The following is a 27,779-nucleotide window of genomic DNA, read 5'->3' on the forward strand; positions in this document are numbered from 1 at the left end:
GTTTTTTTTATTATACTTTGCCTAATAAATGTTCAAGAAAACAACTGGTACTTTTATCCAAATGGTATTTTTCCTGTTCTTATATTTGTTACCATTTCCTCATAGGCTGCATTGTAGTGAAAAACCCTATAGAACTGACAGCAAAATATTATTTTTTATATTGAGTTGTTACTTTTTAATGTCCTAAGAACAACCAAAAGTAAAGTACGTCCCCTAATCATGGGATATCATGTTGGCATATATTAAATTTAAACTTGTTACTTATATTGTTTAAATACTACTATCAAGTCTCTCTTTAAATGAGATGGACCACATGGTATATGCAACCTAATTAGAGAAGATGAAGATGAACAATAAAAAATTAGTTACAATTTTCGGTACTGTAAATATGCTATGGTGAATATAAAGTAGAAGTAAGTGAGAGGAAGGTTACTAGACAGGGAATTTACATCAGATGATCTCTGAAGAGGTAGCATTCAAATTAAGTTGCTTTTGTATCTTTTATCATGTGCCGAAATTCTTTCAATTTAATATTTTGCTTTGTATTTTACTTTATCTATTAGCGTATGATTGTGGTTATGTTACTTTTATTTGCTTATTTAATATATTTTGTCCATGTGTTCATCTTTAAATCCACTGCTCAATTTGTTCCTGGTTTGGTTATCCTAAATAGTATGTGTTTGGGTTCAATTATAATTAAAGGTGAAAAATGTTGTCTATTATTGATGAGTGGAAACCATTTAAATTTGTGATCATAAATGATAAATTTGTTTTCCATCAAGTGTTAAGTGCCTTCGTGTTGGCTTTAAATTTTTTTCACTTTTTTCTACCATTTATTGCATATACTATGCTATATTTTCTTCTGCTTTCTGCAATGACTTGGTAGGAAAAATTCCTTTATTGCAAAAGAAAAAAGCATCTTTAATAGTTTAATAGCCATACTTGAACTGACATTGTTCATATTTCAAAAGTCAATAATTTAATAGCAATAGAAATATTAGTACCTACACTGGTTATTATATAAGACTGGTGAATCACTGAACTCTACCTCTGAAACTAATAATACACTGTATGTTAATTAATAGAATATAAATTTTAAAAAAGAATAGTAGTACCTATATGTTGTTCTATCTATGGATACTTACACTGTTTTGAATTATTTACTAATGTGACATCAATTTCATTTATTTTTATACATGTCTCCTGATACACATGTGCATAAGATTCTCCAGAGTATAAACTGGGTTATAGGGGCTGCAAAAGTACACAATTACAAAATAATGTCAAATTGTATATGCCAATTATAATAAATCCACATTCTCTCCAACAATTACATTGTCAGTCTTTTAATTTTGGTCCATATAATGTATAAAATTTTATCTTGATACATTCTTAATTTGCCTTTTCCCTGATTATTTTTGAGGGAAGAATCTAATGAGTTTGACTATCATTTTATGCATAAGGCCATGCATGTTTCCTCATCTGTCCATGACTCTTCATGTCTTTTGCCAATTGTTCTGTTGGATTGTCTTTTTCTTATAATATTAGAGACTCTTTTGTATATCACCAATGAAATAATTTGTTGGTTATGTGTGTTGCAGATATCTTCTTTCAATCTGTGGCTTCTCTTTTCATTCTTTTTGTTTTCTTGAACAGATGTTCTTAATTTCAATTAGGTTGAATTTATCACACTTTTATTTTACAGTTACTGAATTCATTTATTTAAAATTCTATGAAATTATGGCTATGAAATTTTCCCACTAATTTTGCAAAAAACATCATATCTCTTTTTTTTTTTATAAGATTTTATTTATTTATTTGACAGAGATAGAGACAGCCAGCGAGAGAGGGAACACAAGCAGGGGGAGTGGGAGAGGAAGAAGCAGGCTCATAACGGAGGAGCCTGATGTGGGGCTCGATCCCACAATGCCGGTCTCACGCCCTGAGCTGAAGGCAGACGCTTAACCGCTGTGCCACCCAGGTGCCCCTCATATGTCTTTTCAATTATAAGAAATGCTTTTTTTCCCCACAGCTAAAGAGCATTTTCTTTTACTATACACCCTTACTGTTTCTGCATTATTTGTTCTATTTCACCCTTTCCAGATCTCCGTCTGTATAGATTGGATTTCCCTTACTAGAACAAATGTATGTTATTTTCTGTTAATTTATTTTATATTTATTTCTTTACAGTGTATTTTGAGAAATAATGTCAAACTGATATTTAATATTAGTAAATTTGTTTTTTTTTCTGTAGTGTCAGTCCTGTTGTCTAACACATTCAAAGGAGATTTTTATTTCTATTGCGTTTTACTTTTCTATAAGTATCTTCCCCATTATTCTTTCCCTTGCCCCATCCTCATCTTATTTAGCTCCACTTTATTGCAAAACACATCAGTTTTCAAAAATATACATATTATCCTTATCTCCTTTTGAAGTCCTTTTTTTACATTGTAGGTTTTCTTGTTTGAAAAGACCAAACATTTTCTTTTCTATCATTAAATATTATTGGAGTAGTGCTTTCTTTCCAATGATCCATATAGTGGGATTTTTCAGGGGGAGGAGCTGTAATTTTATTATCTGTTTCTTGGTTTCAATGTCTTAGTTTAGATATACTTCTACAAAAAAAATGCTCTACTCATACCCAATTTTGTTAACTGACTTTATGTCTGTTGTTTCAGTTGTGAAATTCAGTTCCTAGTTTGCCATTTGTATTACAGTTGTGTACTGAGGATGTCAATGGTTATAAAATAATATGCCCCATATTTACTGGAATTTATATAAACATTTTTATTTATTTTGTGTATAATTCCCTTTGTGTATTGATTTATATTACAGATATCTGTTTTATTTTATTGTTTGAGAAAAGTTCTTAATGTCTCATGTCCTACATTGGGTTTATTTTTTTGTTCGTTTATTTCTTTTGCACTTTTTTTTTAAAGATTTTATTTATTGATTTGACAGAGAGCCAGCCAGCGAGAGAGGGAACACAAGCAGGGGGAGCGGAAGAGGAAGAAGCAGGCTCCTAGCGGAGGAGCCCGATGTGGGACTCGATCCCGGAATGCCGGGATCACGCCCTGAGCCGAAGGCAGACGCTTAACGACTGCGCTACCCGTCTTTTGCACTTTTGACTTAACATGCTTGTACAGTTCCTTATAATTGTTTTCTTTTTTTTTTAAACACTTAATCTCACAATATTTTTTTTAAAGATTTTATTTATTTATTTGACAGAGACAGCCAGTGAGAGAGGGAACACAGCAGGGGAGTGGGAGAGGAAGAAGCAGGCTCCTAGCAGAAGAGCCTGATGTGGGGCTCGATCCCAGAACGCTGGGATCACACCCTGAGCCGAAGGCAGACGCTTAACGACTGCGCCACCCAGGTGCCCCTATAATTGTTTTCTAAGAGTAAATAAGATGTTTTAAAACATGATCTCATAAAATATTTAGAATTTCTACTTTCTCCCATAACGATGAAAATCTAGGATGTATCTCATTTAATCTACCAGAGAAAAATTGGGAGGGGGTTAAATTGTCACAAATACTGGTATTAACAGTGGAACATATTTTTGTTATTTATATCTTTGTTAGTGTTTACCAATGAATGGAAACACAATGAAAGAAAGGTGTATAAAAGAGACAGAAAGGTTAGGAATCCTTATAAGTGCCCTATGTTAAAAAGAGTAGACAGTACAACACTGTCATAAAGAGTATTTTCTTTTAACTTATATGTTTTTGGTTTAGAAAGTACTGCTTACAGTTATATGGGTAATAGTAAACAGATATAAAGCCAAAGAATAAAACAGAGATAAAAATTCTGCTTGATATTTTTAAAAACAAAGAAATACATGATTCAAAAAGGGGGGAATGATTAAAAATTACTAGTAAAAAATGAATGTATTCAAAAAACCTCAAAAATTAGAAAAACAAATAAAATAAAGCATTAGATGTAGACCACTGCAAATTCATAGAACTATAATACGGCACATTATGCTGAATCAAAATTAAGAATGATTGCTACATAATATTTGTCAAATATATTCTGCATTTGGGATTAAAGATTTCATGTATATATTCATTAAGCATATATTATGACTAGTATTAAAACTGTTTTGACAGTAGTGCAGATTTGATAATTTAAACTAGACAGTGATGTCTATTTTTCTTTCCCAAAGGCCTACTTATAAGATTCACATTTGTTTGTTTGTTTGTTTATTTTATTTATTTATTAGGGGAGATGGAGAGAAAGAATCTTAAGCAGGCTCCATGCCCAATGTGGAGCCCATCATAGGGCTCAATCTCACAACCCTGAGATCATGACCTGAGCTGAAATCAAGAGTCAAGAGTCTGACAATCAACTGAGCCACCCAGGCACCCTATAAAATTCACATTTAAATAATACACAGGTATGAAACATCTTCCTACAGATTGTAATCCTACTAAACATTCATTTGAGCCATTGTATAATATATTAATAGTAAAAGGAATAAATGAAAAAGAAAAAAAATCAAAATCCCTTTAGTAAAGAGAGAAAAAATAAAAGCATCTTACTGTGGTTCTGGATCTTCACTGGGAAGTCCTTCAGGGGAGAGGATTCTTTAGGTGTTTCACTTTTACTTTACAGAATTGGGGAAAGTCAAGTGTTCCTCTGCTCAGTACCTTTATCTGGGGACTCCTCTGACATCTGACTGAAGAATAGGATAGACTCAGAGCGCCAGAGTCTGGACCAACAACTCCACATTAGGTGGGAGAGCTGAGCCCAAAAAGAGCCTGAGACATGTGCTTTCATAAGGAACACTGGAACATACTCAGTTCTGGTCTTGTGGAAGACATGCTGTGTGAGCAGAGAGTCAGCCTGATGGAAGGACCCTATTCATGCAGCTCGAACCCTGGGCTGGGGGAGGGTGGCACCTGGTCCGTACTGGACAAAGGACTGCATCTGCACAGCATCACAGCTTGATGTTCCTCCCTCCCCAGAGCTCTGTTCATCCAGATTATTCTAGGCAGTCTCCTGGGTCTCAGCTAAATGACCTCCTTGGAACATGAAAGATGTCAGGATACTTTCCAGGATATTTAAATTCTTAATAGTTTGTCTCATGTGTAGGGATTTGGGGTTTTTATGTTGCTAGTGTTTCCCTCAGCCAACAGAGCTCTCAATCTATTATGAGTCTTTCTCTCATGGGAAATAAAGTGGCTTTGATAATAGCCGATGATTCTTTTTTTTTCAAATAACCTATTTCTGAAAAACTTCTGGCTATAATTTTATGTGCCCATCTCTTCACATACACGACTGATCTTTTCAGGTATGTTGGAAAGATCCTCCTCTATTTTTATGGAGTAAATTCACTTTAAACTGCATATTTTGTGAAAATCCATTTCGTTGTTTTTGTTTGTTTGTTTTTATTCAGTTCTGGAAGGATTAGAAGTTTCCACCAGTATTTTTCCCTCTCCCTTTCTGTATGTATGTGTGTCTTTTCTAACTGCAACGAAACGGTTTGAAGACTTTTGATATGATCTTTAAGTATGTTAATTCTGTCACCTTCAGTTAGTATTCATGTGTCTCTTTTTCAGTAAGAGTTTTTAAGTAATTCAGCCACATCAATTAATTTCTTCAAAATGACTTTTGATTCATCTTCTAAGAAGTTTACATTTTCCAAAGCATTCATTATACACAATTCGAAGTTCCCACTATCCATCTTCTTCAAGAGCAACAGCCCAGTCTCTCATCATTAGCTTGTGTTCACCTAGAAGTTTCATCTTTCACTTTGAAAATTTGTTTCATACACACATTAGAATTTTCTAACATTTTATCCTGTTTAGTAAACTTGCTCTCTTTCCCTTTTCCATTCTCTGGCTTCTTGTGAAAGTAACTTTGTCCTTTCCTGAGGATCAGAACTTATCCAATGGATCATTCAGTACTATTTGAAGCTGTTTTTCAATCTTGTGATGTATTTTGAAGGCTGTTTGGGTTGCAGCTCCATGAAATTGGTTGTGTTTTGATGTATTTTCTAAAGTCTGAAACTTTTTTGAAACCTCAGCCACCAGTTTAACTTACTGTAAACATTTATATTTTTCTTCTTTTGTTACTTCTCTAAAAGTCTCTATTACAAGCCCGAGGAAAAAGTTGGAGCTCTCCAGCTTTTTATTAAAGATTTCTAATTTGTATGTTTCTAATAGTTTGTTCTTGAATCTGGCTTCTCTTAAAGTTGATTCAAGTGTTCCAATTTTTTTTTAATCAGATTAATTTTCTCATAAATTTGCCGTCTTTATTCTAGAATTTCTGCCCAAAACCAAACATTGTGATTAGAAATGTCTTTTCATCTTTAGTATTTGTCATATATTATTCTTCTCTGATTTTTTTGGGGGGGTGGGGGGGAAGGGATAAGATAGATTTGTCTCCATGTCTCCATGTGGACTGGTTTATTACACTGTTTTTTTTTTGTTGTTGTTGTTGTTGTTTTAAGAGTTTCAGAAAGCAAATCAATACTGGAAAATAGAAGAATGCTCTAATTATGCTAATTACTCAATGTCAGACAAGTCCCTTGACTACTGTGCATTATCTGATAATCTCTTATTATCTGATGATATCCTTCATATCCACCTTCTAATAAAATTGTATCATGAAAATAACTGAAGATGTGTAAAACATTTTTAAAGGAAAAATGTTAAATAAATTATGGCTGTTTATATAGATTAGGACATTTACTAAATACTTTTATTCAAAAAATATTCTAATCTAGACTCTAGGCCATGTGTAGTGTAATACATATCAAAACTGGATAAGATAAAAATCAGCCTTGAGGTAGTACTCAGCAACTTAATAGAGGTTGCTGCCCATCATATATGCCCACATTTGGCAGCAAATATTAATTATTCTTTTCAGAGTGATTCCCCTAGTTCAGAAACTTAAGTATAACAATGCCCAAGGAGTTTACTGAGTCAAGAGTTTTTAAAACTGTACATAACTAACAGCATGGAAGTTCCTGAAGAGTTGACTTAAGTATAACTCAATCAATTAAATCAGTAAATGGATAGTGACCACCTACTATACATCAACCTCTGGGTTATACACAAAAAATTTATGCACAGAGGAATATTCAGTCTAGTGAGGGAGACCTGTCAACCAAGGACTATGATACAAGAGAAATAATCTGACAAACAGAAGCTGAAGTGCTAGGGAACACTTCTATGGAATCATTAACTCAGAATGAGATTAATGAGTTTTAGGGAGACTTGTTCCTAAAAGTGATGTTAAGATACAAAGAGTGCTGGGCGCCTGGGTGGCTCAGTTGGTTAAGCATCTGCCTTTGGCTCAGGTCATGATCCTGGGGTCCTGGGATCTAGACCCACATCCAGGCTCCTGCGGAGCTCCCTGCTCAGTGGGAAAGTGTGCTTCTCTCACTCATTCTGCCCCTCTTCTTGCTCCTGCTCTCTCTCTCTCTCTCTCTCTCTCTCTCTCGCATGTGCTCTTTTTAATAAATAAATAAAATCTTAAAAAAAAAAGGCTGCACTGTGGTGTTTGGCTATTGATAGTCAATTGGTTCTCACTAATAAATTGATGAAGTATTTCTGAGGAAAATATATCTGACTGGTTGTTGCTAAAATACGTTTCAATGTGCCACTTTACTAATTTATAATGAGGAAAATAACTCTTCTATGTACCAAATATTTTAATTCCTATGAACATCATTTCTGTTCTATAAATGCAAACTAGAATTGCTATCTCAATGTTACATTTATGACATTTTCAAATGATATCTTAGCATACATGTTCTGTCTAGGTCCTTGCCTGATGACAACATTGTGTTAACACACAGAATGGCAGAGCTAAAGGGCCAGTGAAACTCAAATACAATGAAAGACTTAGTAGGAAAAACATTTTCTTTTATCACCATTACCATTTTCAGCATTTCAGCACTCTGCAATACTACTGAATTTTACTGATTTTTACATGTAGCTTTCTAGAGGCTGATTCCATTAAAAATATCTTTGTTTCTATTTTTACATTAAATAATGAAATATTTTTATTTTTCAAGTTATTGCCCTTGTGACGATACAATAACATTATTGCGTTGAAACAATTTTCTGTCAGACACATCAAGCTGCTAATGTATTTAGATGGCTCTGTTAAAAGTAAGTTTCTTTGGAAACACTTGATTTGAATTTTAGGAAACCCAGATAATACCTTGGTAATGAAAATGTCAACTTAAAAAAGAAAAAAGAAAAGCAATGCAGCACTGTTCTTGCCTTATTGCAGTTTAATACAGAAATATTCCATATGTTTAATTTTTCCTTGAAAAAATATAAAAGTATATTTTCATATATTCTGAAGTATTATGCTAGGGCTTTCAGATGTCCAATTTCATCCACAGATGTTAATATTTTATTTACTAGCTACATGACTTGGACAAGGAATTAAAGAACTCTAATCCTCTGTCCTCACGTCTTTAAAATAGGGGTAACTTTGGTACTTACATCATTGAATTATTGCGAAAATTAAATAAGTGTTATTTGATTTCTTCTCTCAAAAGAGTACATAGCAAAATATATTTAAAGGCCTTCATAAGCTGGTCTTTATTATCCTGTCTATTCTATTAACACGATACTCTACACAGTTTGTTGAACATGACACTGCTTTTTAAATCTGTGAAGCTGTTCATGCTATTCTGCCTGTTGATACCTCCTTTCTGCTTCTCTTTACTACTCTTTTAATGTCCTGCTGCATCTTCAAGATTCAAGTGACTCCTCATCTTCTCAGGGAACACATACATTCTCTCTTGGCAAAGGTGACTATTCTATAATTATCCAGTTATTTATTTAACAAATATTTAGAGGATGTCCACCATTATCCATTGTTTTAGAATTCATCCCTTCAAGATTTATCTTTAGAAACTTATGTTTATATGTTGATCTTTATTCTTCACCTTTTTATCATCACGTCATGCTCAGTTTGTTCAATGAATAAAAGGAACACTGAAAGGCCACCATTTCCACATTTCCATTCATTTCTCTCTCTGGGGGATTAAATATTTTTTCAATTGATTCATATTTCTCACTCAAATGATTAAAACCAGGGTACCTGTAATAGCGTTCGTTAACAAAGAAAACAGTGTTTCAGTGCTAGAGAAAGTATACTATGAACTATTTTCTAAGAAGAAATAAGATGGGGGCGCCTGGATGGCATAGTCGGTTAAGTGTTCAATTCTTCGTTTTGGCTCAGGTGGTGACCTCAGGGTCATGAGATCAAGCCCTGTGTCAGGCCCCGCACCCAGTGCAGAGTCTGCTTGGGATTCTCTCCCTCTCTCTCTCTATGCCCCTCCTGCTAATGCTCATGCTCTCTCTCTCTCTCTCAAATAAATAAATGAATCTTAAAAAAAAAAAAAAAAGGTATAAGATGAATGCATCAGGAAGAAATAATGTTTTATGGAAGATAAGTAGAGTGCTGAGAAGAACACCTACAGTGAAAAAACTGTGAGAAAGGGTAAGATATTTAATGTAAAACAAAACAAAACAAAAAACAAAAGCAAAAAACTTAGTATATCTGATAAAGCCTAACCCTAGCAAGGAGATAACTTGTCCAATATATATCCAAAAGTTTGAGGCCTGGTAAATTCTTTCAGCCTGTTTCTGGGTTGGGGTGAAGTTATCTTCTCTTCTAGTTGCTTCCTTTATAATATTAGCCTAGAGGTAATTCTGATGCAGCCAAAACCAAAGAAGGTATAAGACTGTCAATAATTGGGGAAAAAATGCTCTACCACTAGATGTCTAAATAAGAATAATAATAACAGCAAAAATAGCAACAATAACAAAATCTATTAAGAACAAAAATAATAGGTGTATCTTTGAGTGCTTACTATGTGCCAGAAACTATGCTAGCTGGGAGAACAATGGGCCAAGGTAGCACCAAAGCTGGTATTTTCTAGACTTTTCCTAAATAATTTTCACAGCGTCTGAAGAGTCCTTAATTCCATTCCCTCTTTTCCCAGATCTTCCACCTTTACTGATGCCCCTAAGAAACAAGCAGGTTCCAAATTAATATTCTAAAGATTACTCATTAAATCTAAAATATTACTTTTATGATGATAAAATCCTAGTCAAAATCATGAATTTATTGCCCTAAGAAAAAGATTCCAAATCCCTAATGTGTATTTACGTTTTTACACAACCTGAATCCTTTCTTCTTTTCTAGACATTTTCATCTACACCATTCCTTCCAAAACTCTTTTTCTAATGCTCTCAGACATGAAACCCTTCTTAAACCTGAATTACCTATTTGTTCTTTGCCTCCCCCAAATACCATGCATATCCTACATTAAACCTCTGTTCTCTTTGCTGGACCCATAGGCCCTCTTCCTTTTAATCACTTTTTATAAATCCTCCCCTATTAAACCAAATTATAGCAAGAGTCTAGAAAATTTATTCTAAATATGTGCAAGAAAAACAGCAACACTGCCAAACTTTCTTAGGCAGTGCTGTGGAGGAAATGATTTGGGTAGATTACTTGTTGATTTGTAGTTTCCAAAACTGCTAGCTTTAAAGCCAGAAGTATCACTGAAAAAAGAAGTCATGCAGATGTATGAGCTAGAGATAAAGATAAAGACATGGAGATGGATAAGTAAAGATAGCAGTATATACATTTCAATTCTCAAAAACACGAGAGATTATTTTTAAAAAAAATAATAAATCTAAAAACAAACTGATAAAAACAGGTAAACCAATAGATAATAAGGACAAAATCTTAACAAAAATACTACCTGTATTCTTATTGGAGTTCAGGAAGGAAAAAAAAAAAAAAAAATAGAAGGAATCCGAAGTAACCAAGTACAATTATTTCATGTAACATGGGAACAAACTAAAAATACTGTAAAAATACTGTATAAGTTAAGTTTCTTATAGAATAAAAAAGACTAAGTGGCCCTATGATAAAGAGTCTATTTAATCATGAATTCATATAGATGTAAGAACCTGAATTTGTTTCCCAAATACTAAAAAGAAAAGTATGATGTTTGAGAAAAAAAAAAAAATCACACTTAGAATAAATATAGTATCACTTTACTTAACTTTTAATATTTGCAAACTATTACTAAATGATGTAAAATTCTTCAAAGAAATCTTAGACAAATGCTTTATCATCTGAACCATGAGACATTTCCCATATTCAAGGAAAAATAAAATAAAATACCATTTAGTGAGCATTTACCATGTGCCAAGCCTTGTATTATGCCTTCTTTAAATTCATGACTTCATTTAATCCTCAAAATAATTTAATTAGGTACCTATAATTATTATTATTTCCACTTTTCATTGAAGGAAACTGAAGCTAGCTGACAGAGGTGAAGAACTGTGCCCAAGGTCAAGTTAGTAAATGCAGAGACAAGATTTGCACTCAGGCAATCTGTCTCTAAGCAGAAGCTGATTACATTACATTCTACTGTATCACACAATATCAAATTTAACTACTTACTCCATTTTTCTTTTCCTACTTAATTATAATTTTACCATATTCCCTAAAAATTATAATTTTACCATATTCCCTAAAAGTAGACACTTTTTTTTTTCTAAGTCATTAGAATTTGAGATATGCCACTGTGCTTAGGATTTTTTTGGTTGTCTATATCTAAAACCAGCTTTAGATAGTTTAAGCCAAAAAAGGAGACTATATCTAGATATAAGAATATCTCGCAACACACAAAGTTGCAAAACTCTCCCCATAAAAAGCCATGTGTAACCCAGGAAGATTTTTTTCTACATCTGCCTCTACTCTTTCTTCAGAATGACTTTTTTAAATATACATGGCAGGTGGAAAATGTCCACCCCATAACAGCCAGGTTTCAATTTTTTGTTTCCTGCTCAAACAGTTCAGAATGAAATAAAATCTCTTACCCCTGATTTCTGGGAGAGAATCTGCTTCTCCTGGCTTTGGTCAGTTTTCTCAATCAGATTCAGGCCACCAGATATGAGGTCTAGGTCAGGTGGTACAAATATAGCTTCAAGAGCCCCTACCTACACATCTGTAAATCTGAGGAAGCACACCTTCACACGTATATAGCTCAATCACATTTATCCTAGAATTTATGAAATCTTTACTTCTCACAGAAAAGAATCCTATAACAAAGGAACAGAAAAAATACGTAGAACTCAATCCTAAGAGGCTGTACATGAAGGGGACCAAAATATGCTACCCCACAGTATGTCACTTCAGCATAAAAATTATTTTGAGCTGAAGGCAATTAAGAAAAACGAGTTCTTTATCCTCTCTCCTCCTATCTGCCTAAAAGCAGGACATAAATTTCCCTTTATGAAAGTGTTCCTCCTCCCCTCTCTTGTACCAGAAGAACCAATATCACTGGAGACAGAAAGTGAGCATTGAGACGTACAAACCTTACAAAAATAATTTTTATTTCTCGTTAGTGTTCCCCATATATTTACCTTCCCACAATTGTTAAAACCACTCCCAGATGCCCAAACCCCTTTTTCCTTGTCTTGCTATTCCTCCACAATTTATCATCCTTTGTTAAAATGGTATATAAGCTGTTGAGTCTAGAAGCATCTTTGGGTCTTCGCTTCTTTTCTATGAAGGTCTCTATGCACATAAAAATAGTATCGACGTCAACCAAAATGTATATACCTTTTCTTCTATTAATGTCTTTTGCTAGTTTTATTCACAGACCTCATTAACTGAACTAATAGAGTAGAAGAAAAGTTTTTTTCTCCTATGTATTATACATTATATAAATACTTTATAAAGATAGATAGAGATAGAGATATACAGATAATTGGAATGATGTATTCAAATGCTGATGTTGAAATTTTAAGCATGGAGCCAATTTGCAAATGTTAAATAGATATTAATGTTTTCAGGATCTATCACATGAAATATTCTGGACAACAGGTCAGTAAAATCTAAATTGATATTAAAAATTCTGAAAGAAAAAAAGAAAAATTCCATTCTGTCTTATTAAAAACTATTGAATTCAAAGCACTACCAAATGCAGAGAGGGTATAAGACTTTTTTTTTTTTTTTTTTTTTTTTTTGGTTGTTGTTAATGCAACTCAAGAGACAACACTAAAAAAACGCTGGTTTAAAGAAAGCAAGAAAGGCAATGCAGTTAGGATGTGCTGATCTTGATTGGGTTATATGAAAATCCAAATATTTTTAAATTCATAAACTTCCATAACTGAGGACTATGACAGCAGAGTTCCATATTTCCATTCATATTCAATTTTGAGTGTGTGACTACAGGAGAGTCTTTTTCATGCGATTTTTCAATGGTTCCTGATACTCAGAGTAATGTATGAAACAATAATGTTCTGAGTTTTGTGAGTATACAGCATACACCAAATCCCCACTGAAAGAAAAGCTACTCAATTCCTAATCATTTCAATAGGCTCTAATGTAATATTTCCTACATTGCAAATCACAGCACTTTATTTAAGGAAATCAGTCTGGCCAAGTGAGCTCTGTGGAGTGCAGCCTGCACAGACATCAGTTCAAAGGATCAGATGTCAAAGTGCTCCCTCTAATGTCCCTTAATCATCACTCCGATTAGTGCTTGAATAGAACTGTGATTAAAAATGCTGCTGCCATTGTCTACCTATTCAGTCGTCTAGCATTCTATGTAGGTTCCACCGATTAGTGTTTGAATAGGGGAACGATTAGAAAGACAGCTGCCATTGTATGCCCATTCGGAAAACAGCGAAACTCGCATATTTATTTGCTATGAGCACCAAATAAATGTTTTGCAAAGGTAAAATATACTATTAGGCTCTAAAGACAATTTAGCTGATTTCTTTTGTTCAGAGCATTCTATTTTCCCATATGCAAAGATATTTCTTATTTGCAAATAAAATAATATGCTTCATTAATATCTTTTAAAATATACATAGTCTGTTTTTATAGACATAGTCTTAACACACATCTGCTTTATTATATAGTACTTATTGACCTACAATACATCATACAATTTCAGTTTAATATTATGACTATCCAAAGAATTTCTGTATAAACAAATCAGTTTGGTTCCAGATCTTTCAGATCCCTTCTCAATATCTGTAGACTAATATGCAATCCATATGAATGACATCTCCAAAGAGAAACTTCCTTGTCAAAAGTTGAGAGAAAATATTTCATTCTCAAGCCATTCTAAGACGGGCATATTTTAGGTTAGTACTGGGTACCCTGCAGGGACTCACGTAGGAAGAATCAGCCAGGGTTAGAGTCCCCAGGTGAAGGCAGACCTATAGACTGAAGAAACTGGGCAGGACCAAGGCATCATGTTGAAGGATTTTTGGAGAAAGGAAAATGTGTCAAGAAAAAAAATTCACAAAAAGATAATTCATTCCTACTTTATGCATACATTAGTCAGGGTTCAAAAAAGCTGGTGTCTTTTTCGGTTTCTCCCTATCTCTTTCTGTCTGTCTGTCTCTCACACACACTCCTTCCAACACACACACAATTTGCTGCCAGGGTGTTTCTGGGCAATATAGGAAATGTTCTGTTTTTTCATTATCGTTCTTAGTATCTTTTGTTCATTACCTCTCCATGTTCTTTCCATATTTAGCTATGCTGTTCTGTATCCACTGTCATGATGGCAATACCTACATGTGTAGTAACAGAAACAGACCTGGGAGCGCCAATGCTTCAATACTAATAATGAGATTCAATAACACTTGTTGAGGACTATATATATGCCAGGCACTGTTTTAAGTATACTATGTAAATTGAGTCATTTAACCCCAATAGCAAGTGTATCAGGTAGATTCTATTAGTATCTTCATTTTGCTGAAGAGGATCACACAGCTAGTAAATGGCAGAAAATCCTTTACTAAGGATCACACAGCTAGTAAATGGCAGAACCAATAATTGAAACCAATTAGTTTGTCTCTGTAGCTCACTCTTAACCAACCTTTCTGTTGATAGGTCATCCCTTTTAGTTCCACTGTCTTCTTTCATAAAAAAACAAAAAACAAAAAACAAACAAACACAAAAACACAAAAAACACACAAAAAACAAAAAACCTCAAAGATAAGGAAGCTAGCTTTAAAGGGAAAGTTCTCTCTTTTTGCTAACAAAGCTAAAGAAACACACCTTACACTTAGGGGAAAGTTTTTTCCAGTTCAACTTAAACCCTGACTAGATAACTACACTCCATCCTAATCAACAATAAGGTTAGTTTAAGAAAAAAGAAAAAGAACCACCACTTAACCATAAAATTTCAAACTAAAGAAGAGCAAAATAAAAGTAACAGGGCTGATGGCTGACAGTTACAAACGAGTTTAATTTGTGTGTCACATGGATAGGGAGAAAGTTGTGATCAGTGTGAAATAAATAATTAAAGCAAAGCTCTCTTGTAACAGCCTCAGGAAATCAAGAGTTAACACTTTTCTTCTTTTTAGTCAATTAACATTTTATTACATATTTCTGCCTGGAGAATAAATCTCTGAGAATACTAGTCTATGTGTAGAATGAAGCACCAAGAAAACACATACATGCAAAAAGAGAACCTAATATGTGACAAAACTAAATTACAGCATGTAGCAAAGAGTGTGCTTTCTTAACCTGATGATGTGCATGTCTCTTAATGAAATCACCAGATTATAGAACTTTTCAATAAATGTAATTCTTGATATCACCTTCATCATTCTCAGTGTTATTGTTACATGTACTAGTCTTTGCTGACCTCTTCTGTCTCATTACTTGGTACTTGCATCACACTCTACACTTCAGCCATGCAGAACTGAAGCTGTTTCAGTACCTGAGGTTCAATATGCTCCCTCATCTCAAATTTTTCCAGTATATGTTTTCCATTCCAGTGGGATCCCTCTTCTTCTTTTCCTCCTACATCTGTATTTTCAACTTAAATTTTGCTTCCTCAGGGAGGCCAACCTTGAATCCGGAGACAGGATTCCACAGCTATAACTTCCATGGTTGGCTACACCTGCAATACTTGATTGTGAATGACTTTATTGCCTGTGAGAAAGACTATAAGTTGTCAGGGCAAGAAAAGTGTTCGTCTCTTTTCCCACCACTTTTCACGGTGGCAGGCACATAGTAGGCCTGCCATTAATTTTGTAATTAATGAAACTGTTCAAGGCAGATTCTAAGCACATAATTTATACAATGTAATTCTTAAAATCAGGCAGAATAATTGATCTGTAGTAGTGTTGGAATATAGAAAAATGTGACACATTAATTCTCTAAGAGGGTTCACTGCTATGAAAATAACTTATTTCCAGCCATTGGATTAATGTTCAAAAATGTTCAGGAGATGCTTTTCAGACTTCATAACTCATATATAGATAATGAAAACTAATCAATGATTTCATATTTTAATGACTGACTCAGGGTATACTTTGTATTCTTAAAGAAATTGAGAGGGCTCAAAATTCTCCTTTTGAAATCATAACCAGACTTTAAGACTTCCCATAAGCAATGTAAGTTACTATTTTAAAAAATACTGGTTATGGGTCAGAAGATTCCACCCCAATTCCAATATTACAAGGTCCAAATATGTCTAAATGACCACAAGGCAAGACTTTAGGCTCAGAATCCCTCTTCCACTTAAATTTTTATAATCTTTGACAAAGGATTTTTAGTTAATCACATGTCACAGTGTATTTTTCCCTCTATAAACTTTTTTTCCCTCTGCTGAACTTTAAACTTGCATTTTCCATAAAGGATCAGATAGTTTCTTCAAATTAATGTCTATTCTAATATATACATAAAATTAATTACTAAATTTATACAGTGATAACTTCTAAACTCTGTTATAAGTATGGGAGATTGTCCAATAAAGATCACTTAAAATATACTTACTTAAAAACAAACATTTTTTTTTCTAATTCATTACAATGTTCTCCACACATGTAGCAGGATAATTGTTCTTACAATGTAAATGGAAAAACGATACCTGATTAATGATTCCAAAAAATCCAGTAATATATAATGTATGGTAGCATGACTATGAAGTTAATGTAATGACCAGGCCAGCCCACCCACTTAGCCAGCCTGGACTTTTGGGGCCACCCGTGCCATCCAAAGCCATCTGAGTCCCTATTGCTGGTTGCCAGTTGCTACCCAAGTTTAAACATTCATGGGAACATCCCTAGGTCCTGAGGCTGACTGGTACCTCCAGAACAGTATAAGTCCTTTGATTTGCAGCTGTTTTTAAGGCCAATACTACAGTGAGGTAAGTGAGGTATCTATGGCACAAAATTTAAGGGGGTACTCTCTTTCAGAGTCTTGCAAGTACCATCTACATTTCCAACATGGGGTTCTAAATGGCCTTGCCTGTCTTTTTTTTTTTTTTTTTTTTTTGAAAGATTTATTTATTTATTTTAGAGAAAGTCCCAAGGAGACTCCCCACTGAGCTCAACATAGGCTTGATTTCGAGACAGTGAGATCATGACTTGAGCCAAAAATCAAGAGTCAATCTTAACGGATTGAGCCACCCAAGTGTCCAATGGCCTTGCCTGTCTTAACCCTTCCTTCTTACTTTCTCTGACCCAAAACAGAAACCTTCTCCACCTCCTCTCCCTACCCCTGACTGACCTCATTTGAGAACCTGCTGGATGGGGAATGGGAGATAATCATCAATTCTGTTAAATCCAAATTCAAAATCAGACTTCATGGGACAGGGAAATTTTACCATAAGTCTTCCTCTTTTTGCCCAAAATTTGCACATTAGGCAGCAAGGCCACCGGTTTTCATTTCCTGAAGAAAAAGATGTAACCACAGAAAGCAATGAGACAGACAGTTTCTCTGAGACTTAAGATTTTGGAAGTAGGTTTCCAAGAAATCTGAAAGAACGTGAGTGACTGACAATGGATTTAGAAGGGAATGTGTAATAAGTTAAAAGTAAATTTTTATCTCCACTTTTACCTTCCCATCTAAACTATATGAATATTTTAAGAATGGAAAGACAAGATGAAGATCCACAGGAGAGGAGGAGGGCCCAGAAATTTTGGTAGATCCCAGAAAAAAAGGTTCATTGCCCAGCAACTCAGGCTAGACATAGGGGATAGCAAATGCTAGTACATGGAGATCATGAGCTGGAGAACCTATGATGAAGCCCTGGGAGGAGGTGACTGAACTGTGAAGCTTTCTGACCCCCAGTGTTGAGTGGAACTTTAGAAGGAATTGTCATGTATTCAAGAGTGACTTAAAAGTAGCACAGAGGTGAGGAACAGGAAGAGATCTGGTAAAAGGGAATGAAAGATGACTTCACACCCCCCATGATTGGTTAATTAATGGAAATATATAATGACGAATCAGCTGGGCTCACCTCATCTACCACACTTGTCACCAAATCCCAGGGAAGTCAGATGTTAGCCCAGAGAACTAAGGAGGGGGAGGGAGACCCGCGGGGGTGAAAATCCTGAAAGTGACAGTGACTAAGTTTCTACTCTTGAAAAAGCTCAAAACAAAAATTAAATTTGGTTACAGAGAAATAAAGAACGTTATATTTCCTGTATGCCTGGGTTTCTAGTCTGATACTTGTATTCTTTATACAAACAATGCATTTTTCATCTATTGAAGAAGGCATTAAGTTGCAAAGAATCTTGGTTTTGGTTATTTTATTTTATTTTATTTCAGGAACTCCTTCAGGCACTGAGTCTATTTTTGGCAGAATGCTATTGTCAGCAATCAGGAAAGCAAGCTCAAGCGTGAGAAATTGTTTTAAAATATGGTGCAAGAAGAGGTGAGGGTAGAACAGGAATTGCTTTCTCACTGTGAATCTGGTCAGAAATTCACTTAAGTTTGGAGTTGAAAAGAAAGAATTCATATTGTGAATTTGCTATGTATCAACATTGGGACCTGCATTCTATGTCAAGTTTGACAGAGCCGGGTAGCTGGTTATCGAAGCAAAACTGATTCCACCTTCCCTTTCTAAATGAGGTTGAGTGATAACTTTATTAACTATGTGGATTTTGTTCCTTAATAGTCCTGTAAGCTTGAGAAGGAAAAAATGGACCCCAGCACACAAAGTAAATCATAAGGATAATTTCCAAAGTATAAAAAATAACCACATTTGAAAATCAGGTATTAAAAGGAAAACACATTAACCTGTCCTTCCTTGCAGGAACTCTCTCACGGTTCTTTCCTGGCTCTCATCTCACCCAACATGGTGCTTCTTAACTAAATTCTCACCTCTGCTGCCCTTGCCATCTGTTTTTCAACATCATGCTAAGCCACACTGAAGCCTGAGGCAAAAGGAAAGAGGTATACTCCTATATACATGTTTTATATATTTTTGTATTATCTTGTTTATAAAGTCTTTTGGTGCCCCTTACATTTTGTACCTCATGTCGGTGCCTCTCTTGTCTCTCCCTAATTCCACCCAAAGTTCTCAAAGATCTAACCTCCAAACTTTTCCCACTTCTCCACACTCTTCCTGGGTAACTCTATACACAGGCTTTTATACCCACATGTACTCTGATAATACAAATGTCTTTATCTCCATTCCTGACTCCTTTTACTGAACTACCACATGGGATATCCCACAGGTACAAGGAACAAAAGATCACACACTGAACTCAGTATTTCTCTCAATTTATCTTATAAACAACTAAATGCACACATAAACTAAATTCACAAGTCATATTTATTTTACCTCCTGTTATGGAATGAATGTTTGTGTCTCCCCCCAAAAAAAAATTATATTGAAATCCTAATCCCCAGTGTGATATTATGAGATGGGGCCTATGAGAAGTGATTACGTCATGAAGGTGGAGTCCTCATGAATGGGATTAGTGGCCTTATAAAAGGGACCCCAGAAAGTTCTCTCATCCCTTCTGCCATGGGAGCACACAGCAAGAAAACAGCCATCTATGAACCTGGAAGCAGGCCCTTACCAAATACCAAATTTGCCAGTGCCCTGATGTTGGACCTCCCAGCCTACAGAAGTATGAGAAATAAATGTCTGCTGTTTAAGCTACCAGTCTGATATTCTTGCTGTAGTAGCCCAAGCAGACTGAGACACCTCCTAAATATATCCAAGTTTATCCTCTCTCCTACATACCCACTGTGCTGTCTTCTTTTGTCCTCTAGCCTTCTACAACAGTCTGAATCTTGCCTCCCATCTTCCTTATTAAATCCATCTTCTACTATGAAAGTTAGCCAAATTCAACCAAAGGTAAATTTGACTGTATCACAGTGATAATTAAAACTCCTTCATGGTTCTTCCTTTGAAAGAGTACTATTATTATCTATTGATATTTCAAAAAGAATGTGAGAACTTCTTGGCAAGGTCTATGTCAATGAAATTCATCTTCATCCTACTGTGATAAGTGATGCAATGGCTGGCCCATTATAAAAAGGCAATAAATACAAAAACAAATAAAAATAGTGACTAAGATTTGAACCTCAGACAGGAAAAGAATAACAATTTATGAAAACCTATATATTACTGTAGTCATTTCCTAGAATGAAAAAAAAAAGTCAATGGTTTATTTTTATTTGCTTATTCAAACAATTTTACTTAAAAAGTTCTGGTGCCAGATTGCATGAGTGCAACCTCTGGTTCCCCCATGCAATAGTGGAATCCTGGATAGGATGTCTAATAACTGGTTGTCTTTAACTGCCTTCTCTTTGTATTTTCACCCAGTTTTCTGATTTGTAACATTTCTGGTCTTTAAAAATTGCTAATGGAAAATGAGTGCAAAATATTTATGCAATTAGGACAGTTCAACATTTTCAAAAACAGCAAAAATAAACAGCAGTTATGGAACACCTGCTTAAAAGATACTGGAAATAACTGCTTCGTGCCTCATTAACCAGTACAAACACATTTGCCAGTTTAAATCCCCTACTGAATTCACAATTTCCAATTAGTACTAGAATGGTATCAAACTGCCAAGGGAAGAAATTCCTGGGTAAAAAAAAAAAAAAAAAAAATCAGAATTTCCATTCGCAGAGCTCTTTTTACAGGTCAAACAGATGCCTATCTTCTAATAAGCCTACAAATTTGTTTTAAAACCAAATCTGTATCTATTTTAATAGGCAATTTTTGACGATAACTTGCAATTTATTCATCTCTGAGTGGCATTCAGTACAGTGCCTGAAATATGGTTGTTTTCAGGACCAAAATGGACTTCTTAAAAAAAAAAAAAAAGCAGATAGGGAAGGAAGACTATACAATGGCTCAAGAAAAACGTCTTCCCTGGGAATTCAAAGAAACCCAACCCATAACCCTGATGCCCAGATGCAAAAGTGATAAGTCAGTGATTATCTGAACTAAATCAAAACAAAATTATAAAGTCAAAGTTAAATAGTTAGAAAATAAAACAAAATAAGCATAAATAAATAAACCTTTGTATATCGTGGTCAGGAAGTCAGCTGAAAATGATCTCTTTGGTTATCTTCAGAAATGATATGAGATTACTGGTAAAAAAAAATGTGACAACCAGTACAATCCATATTTCTCTTACTTTGATGATTCCATTTTCTATTACTCTCACTCGCCTTTCCTAAGGAAGCCCAGTAATATCCTGGAAAAGATGCACTAGATACAGATGACCTGAATTCTAGATCGGCTGCAACACTAAGTGATGTCAATAAGCTTAAGTAAATCATTAAGCATTTTCAGCATAGTCCTCATCCATAAAACAAGGAGACAATCTGAGGTGTCCATTTACATCATGGTAAAAACCAACCGTAATATGCAAAGGTACTCTGGAAACTGTATAGCACTATGCAAGAAAATATGTAATCCTTATGTCTAGTATATAAAGAATATGTAAAAGAAGGGTCATATTCATTCATGCATTCGTTCGACAGGTATTTAGTGAGCACCAACTGTTTTAGAAGCTGGGAACACAGCTTATGAAACAGAACACATGATGAATAAAACACAAAAATCCCTGCCCTCCTGAACTTTGTATTCCAGTGGAAAAGGACAAAAAAATAAACAAATTAGTGAATGAAAAACAGAGTATATCAGTGATAAGTGCTAGAAGAAAAATTAAGCAGAGAAGTCTGAGGAGAGCTCAGAGTTGGGCAGTCTTAGCGTTCTATATAGAGTGGCCAGAGAAGGCCTTGCTGAGGTGACAACTGTACAGAGGAAATTCTACAAACTCCAAGTGAGCTGAAAAACCACGGAAAGATTCTGAGCACAGGAATTTTAAAAAGATTTCTCATGTGTGTTAAGATGAGATTCTACCAGGAAAGGCGTAAGCATGGAAACTGTTTCAAGGCTATTGAAACAAACTAGATGAGAGATAATGGTACTGGCTTAGAAAGGTTGGTAGTGGTGAAGGTGGTGAGAGGTGATAAGATTCTGGATATAGACAGCATTTAAAATGAGGAGAAAAAATGAGATCGCCAACATAATGAGCCTCAAAGAGAGAGAAAATGATCTAAGCCTTGGGCACTCTAATATTTAGGAGTGAGAAGATGAACAAAGAAGCCAAAGAGATGCTAATAAGGGAGTTTGACGTCCTGCAAGCAAAAAGGAAGAAAATATTTTAGGAAGGAGAGAGTGAATTTCTGTATCAAGTGCTGCTCAAAACGCCCCAAGATTTGACTCTTTGTTTAGCAACTTAAATTGATTTTCCCTAAAAGCAAAATTTAAGACAGGGATTTGTGTGCAGGTGATTTACAGAGTAAGTGCTATTCAGGAAAAGTACAAGGGGAGTAAGGCAGGGTAGGAAGGAGGGAAAGTTGCAGAACAAAGATGCAGTCAGCGGTACTGTCTAGTCATAGCCAGAGCAATAGCGCAAGGCTCAGGAACTAACAGCCCACAGGAGTTGTCCCTGCCTTGAAGCAAGTGGGCTGGCTTCTTCAGGATACTGTCTTTGTCTTTACTTTTCAGAAGTTTAATTACAACATACCTTGCTATGCATTTTTTTGGGTTTCACTCAGGTTTTTAAATCTATAGGTGTACGTTTCTTGATAAATTTGGAAAGGTTTTAGCCATTATTTCCTTTTTGAGTATTTTTCAGCCCTGCCCTCTTGCTTCTCTTCCTCTGGATAGTAGCAGAAGTCCAGTGGTCTCTTCACTGACATCACAGAGGCTAAGTGGAGATGTGGGCCCGCTCAATTACTAGTTAGCTAATGGGGATGAAAGTACTGCTCCCTATTCTTTCACCCAGCAGAGGTATTTGGGCTTCTCATTATCTCATCAGAGAGGAAGTCTAGGCTCCCTACTCAGCCTTTATGGAATATACAGGGACTGGGGTCACAGTTTTTCTTGCTGTGTTTGGCTAGAGAAGTTACTGTCTCAAGGCTTTTTGTTTTGCTAGACTGTTCCCTCCTGGTATTTTAGCTAGAGACAGCAGACTTTTGTTGGGACTTCTGTGTGTGTGTGTGTGTGTGCGTGTGTGTGTGTGTATGTGTGCGTGTGCATGCACATGCACACTGTTAGCATTTCCAGTTCTCCAATTTCTTTAGCTCCAAGACTGGGATATTTCTTCATTTTATTTACCTATTTTATTATTTCCATTTTTTCCAAAACACGTTTTTTTATTTTTATTTTTTAATTTAATTAATTAATTAATCTAAGTAAGCTCTGCACCCGATGTGGGGCTTGAATTAATGACCTCAAGATCAAGAGTCACATGCTCTACTGACTGAGCCAGCTGAGCGCTCCCCCGCAAGACTGGGATAAATGCAGAAAAAAAGAAACCCCAGGGAACTCACTACTGTTTCATTCTTTAGGTTGCATTTCTCTAGCTAGTTGGCCTTCTCTCTACCTTTCATATGTATGCTTTATATACATATAAGGCATTTTAATTTTGATGAGTGATTAATAAAACACAAGTATGAAAATGTATAAATTAAAAAATAAATCATATCTCTTGGTTATACTTTTAATCAATTCTTCATACAAACACAAAGAGCATAATAATGAAAAGGAAAGGAACCACATTCTTTAACTGCACTGAGAATAACTTTCAACCCTAGCTCCATATTTCCACTTTGGGTATGAATTTCACTGTTCTTTTTTTAATACAAGTGTGTCAAATGAAATTTTCAAAATGGTATACATCCAGAGCAATAAATCTGATCTTATAAATTGAGATGACTTAGCTTTCATTTTCCACTACTACTTATCACAGAAACCCTGAAATATACAAAAGTGCTAACAAAACAAAGCTAGTCACTATTAACATTCCATTGTATTTTGTTTTTCTGTGTGTCTTGATATGTGTGTATGGGCACACACAGTCATTCTTAAATATAATGTTTCATGCCTTTTCCCTGTTATATAGGTTGTATTTTTCCAGGATTATTAATTATTTTAAAAATAATTTCCATGGTTGCACAATTTACCACTGAATGGATCTGCCCTAACTTATTTAACCACAACTCAATGGTTGTAATTCAGTGGGTTTTCCCCCATATTTTTCTCTACCAAATAAATAATGTAGGGATAAGCTTCTTTCTACTTAATTCTTTACCTACATTCCTAATTCTTTGTTTAGGATAGTTTACTAGAAGATGAATTATTGGGTGTAAGTACTTGATAATTTAAAGATACTATTATGGACTGAATTATACCCCTCCACAAATTCATATGTTGGAGTCCTAACGTCCAGTACCTCAGAATGTAACTGTATTTGGAGACAGTCTTTACAGAGGTAATTGAATTAAAATGAGGTCATGGGGGGGTAATCTAGTGTGAATAGTGTCATTATTACAGGAAATTTGGACACAGGCACATACAGAGGAAAATGCCATATGATGACACAAAGAAAAACCAGCAGAAAAGCCTCAGAAGAAAACAGCCCTGCTAATACCTTAATCTCAGATTCCTAGCCTCCAGAACATTGATAATTTCTGCTCTTTAGGCCATCCAGTTAATGGTACTTTGTTATGGCAGCCCTAGCAAACGAACAGAGGTGTTAATGAATACTGTCAAAGATACTGTCAAATTGCTTTTCTCGAATTTATGCCAATATATACTTAATGGATAAAACCCATCTCAATGCATCTCTTTGCCAATTATAAATACACACACACACATACACACACATATATATATGGTAAAATGAGACACTCAGTTTACAGGATAACATTTTGGAATAAAATGCTAATTTTCATAAAATAAAAATAATAAAAATGGTAACAGAGAAAGCCTCTCTTTCTTAATAAAACCTTACCATTAATAGTTTAATAACATATAAATGAGACTTTAGAGAAGTCATATAATTTTTCTGGATCAGAGTTCTCACTTTAAAATGATATAGACTTAATAATCTTTGAGGGTTTTCTAAATTTGAAATTTAGATGATATCTTTATTCGTATCATAATACAAGCTCATGCCTTAGAATTAGCCTATTATTTGATCTAATGATCTAATCTGGATCACGCTAGTCTCCTTTTAGAGACCTCATGGTGGAAAGCAAAACTCACTCAAATGGTACAAAGAAAAGTGAACTCCAAATCCAGGTTTGCTATTAAGTGGCTGTGTTATCATCTCAAGTTACATTGTTTCTTTGTATTTCTATTTCCTTTTATCATTTAAAAAACTTTGCTGAGTGCCCAGTGACAAGAAAATTTTAAAAATCACATGAATACATACACACCTGTACACATACTTCAATTTCCATCAACAAAGAGTTAATTAATATGTAAGGAAGAAAGAAGTACATAAAAATACACTAAAATCGTTACATTAGATAGTATAAGCGAAGTACCAAGAAAGCCAATGCAAAAAAACTGATACTATTCATTGTTTCACTAACTGATTTGAGTAAATTAATTTTGGGGAAATTAATTTTGAGAAATTAAATTGCTTTCCTAATTTAAAAATGTATACCCCCTAAGATAGTATTTTAAACATTGCCTTCAAGGTTTACTTAATCCCCATTTACGGCCTCAAAGTGCCAGCCCTGTGTTAACCTCATAGAATCAGTTAAGTAACATTTCAGCAATCAGGATTCTCAAATATATTTGCTCCTGTACCTCACTTGGAAATATTAAATGTTCACAGTGTTCCTCAAATACTGTTCATATATTCCCCAAAAGCATTATCTTACAACAGTTTGTATATACCAGTGTACTCTTCTTCAGTTGAATTACATTTGTATATGGAAACTCTTCTGTGTCCTTGTGTCATTATACAAAATTTTTAAACACTTTAATTAATCTTTTTCGTCATGATAAATGTACTCTTTAATCCCCACACCTATTTCACCTACCCCCCCCCACCAGCTCCCCTCTAGTAACCATCAGTTTATTTTCAATAGTTAAGAGTCTGTTTCTTGGTTTGCTCTTTTTCCCTTTGCTCGTTTGTTTTGTTTCTTAAGTTCCACATATGAGTGAGATCACATGGCATTTGTCTTTCTCTGACTGACTTATGTCGCTTAGCATTATACTCTCTAGCTCTAACCATGTTGCTGCAAATGGCAAGATTTCATTCTTTTTTTATGGCTGAATAATAAATACTCCATTGTTTATATATACCACATCCTCTTTATCCATTCATCTATCGACGGACACTTGGGCTTCCTCCATAGTTTGGCTATTATAAATAATGCTGCAATAAATATAGGGGTGTATATATCTTTTTGAATTAGTGTTTTCATATTCTTTGGGTAAATACCCAGTAGTGGAGTCACTGGATCTACACTAATTCTATTATTCATTGTTTGAGGAACCTCCATACTCTCTTCCACAGTGGCTGCATCAGTTTGCACTCCTACCAACAGTGCAAGAGGGTTCCTTTTTCTCCACATCCTTGCCAACACATTGTTTCTTGTGGTTTTGATTTTACAAAACAAGTTAAAGAGAAATTTTATAGATTTTTAAGAAAATAAATTTTGGCACCACACTAAATCTATAAAATTTTTTAAATGTTTCAATAGATTTTTAAGGAATAAAATTAAAGACACTTTTAAGATTATCCAAATATAAAATATTTAAAGTACAAAAAAATTATAGCTGTACTATACACATATTTAATTGTATTTCAAAGTATAGGTAAAATCTTGTCTTATAATATGTCAGATGAGATAATTTTCAGTGTGAAATCATCTATCAGTGGTACTTACAATGCAGTTTTTATCAGTATTTCTTTTCCAATGTTTCTTGTCTACTTTCTTGGCCGAAGTGGAACGCAGCGTTGCATGAGTTTGTGTTCGAGGATTTAAAGCCAGGATACTCTAAAGATAGCATAAACAATGTATAATCATATATATAGGCATTTAAAAAATCAAAATTTTATTTTAAGATTACCGAACACACCCCAAAGACATATACTAAAAATGTTTTTTTCTCCTTCTGCTATTATAACTCCACGATAAGCTTATCTAAAGTAATCATTTACTAGGCGATATACTTGTTGATTTTATAAGAATATTGATCATAATATGAAGGATTTAAAAATCACATAAACAATACCAAAGTCTCTTTAAGATAAATTTTATACATAGCATTTAGATGAGAATTAAATCAGAAAAGATTCAGATTTTATTTAAACTGTAATAACGATACTCTCCATTTTAAGTTTTTAGAATTTACAAATTGCTTTCACGTGCACTACCTAATTTAATTTAATAATAGCTACTATTATCTCAAAATTTTGGATGAGCAAATAAATTCAAGGTCCTTAGGTAACCCACTTGAGATCTCACAATTAATATGCAGAAAGTACTGACATAGAACTTAGTTCTTCTCAGTATTAAGCTTATATTCAAATTCATCCAAAAATAAAGTCTATATTTTACTGTGACTTTGTGAGGAATAAAGGTAGAAGAGAAAACCTTTTTTTTTTTTTTTTAAGATTTTATTTACTTACCAGAGGGATAGAGCATGAGTGGAGGTGGGCGGCAGAGGGAGAGGG

The 27,779-nt window shown here is 34.5% G+C and overlaps 1 protein-coding gene across 2 annotated transcripts in view; it reads right to left on the reverse strand.

The window, feature by feature from the left end:
• DPYD (dihydropyrimidine dehydrogenase) overlaps positions 1-27,779 on the reverse strand; it is a 793,664-nt gene that overhangs the window by 721,151 nt on the left and 44,734 nt on the right. For both annotated transcript variants that reach the window (XM_045801716.2, XM_045801717.2), the window contains one exon: positions 26,989-27,099. In XM_045801716.2, the coding sequence (XP_045657672.2) occupies positions 26,989-27,099 (111 nt within the window). The remainder of the gene's footprint in view (positions 1-26,988; positions 27,100-27,779) is intronic.

Source organism: Ursus americanus, chromosome 12 (assembly GCF_024610735.1).
Source record: "Ursus americanus isolate L20-20 chromosome 12, mUrsAme1.1.p, whole genome shotgun sequence".
Classification (NCBI taxonomy): domain Eukaryota; kingdom Metazoa; phylum Chordata; class Mammalia; order Carnivora; family Ursidae; genus Ursus; species Ursus americanus.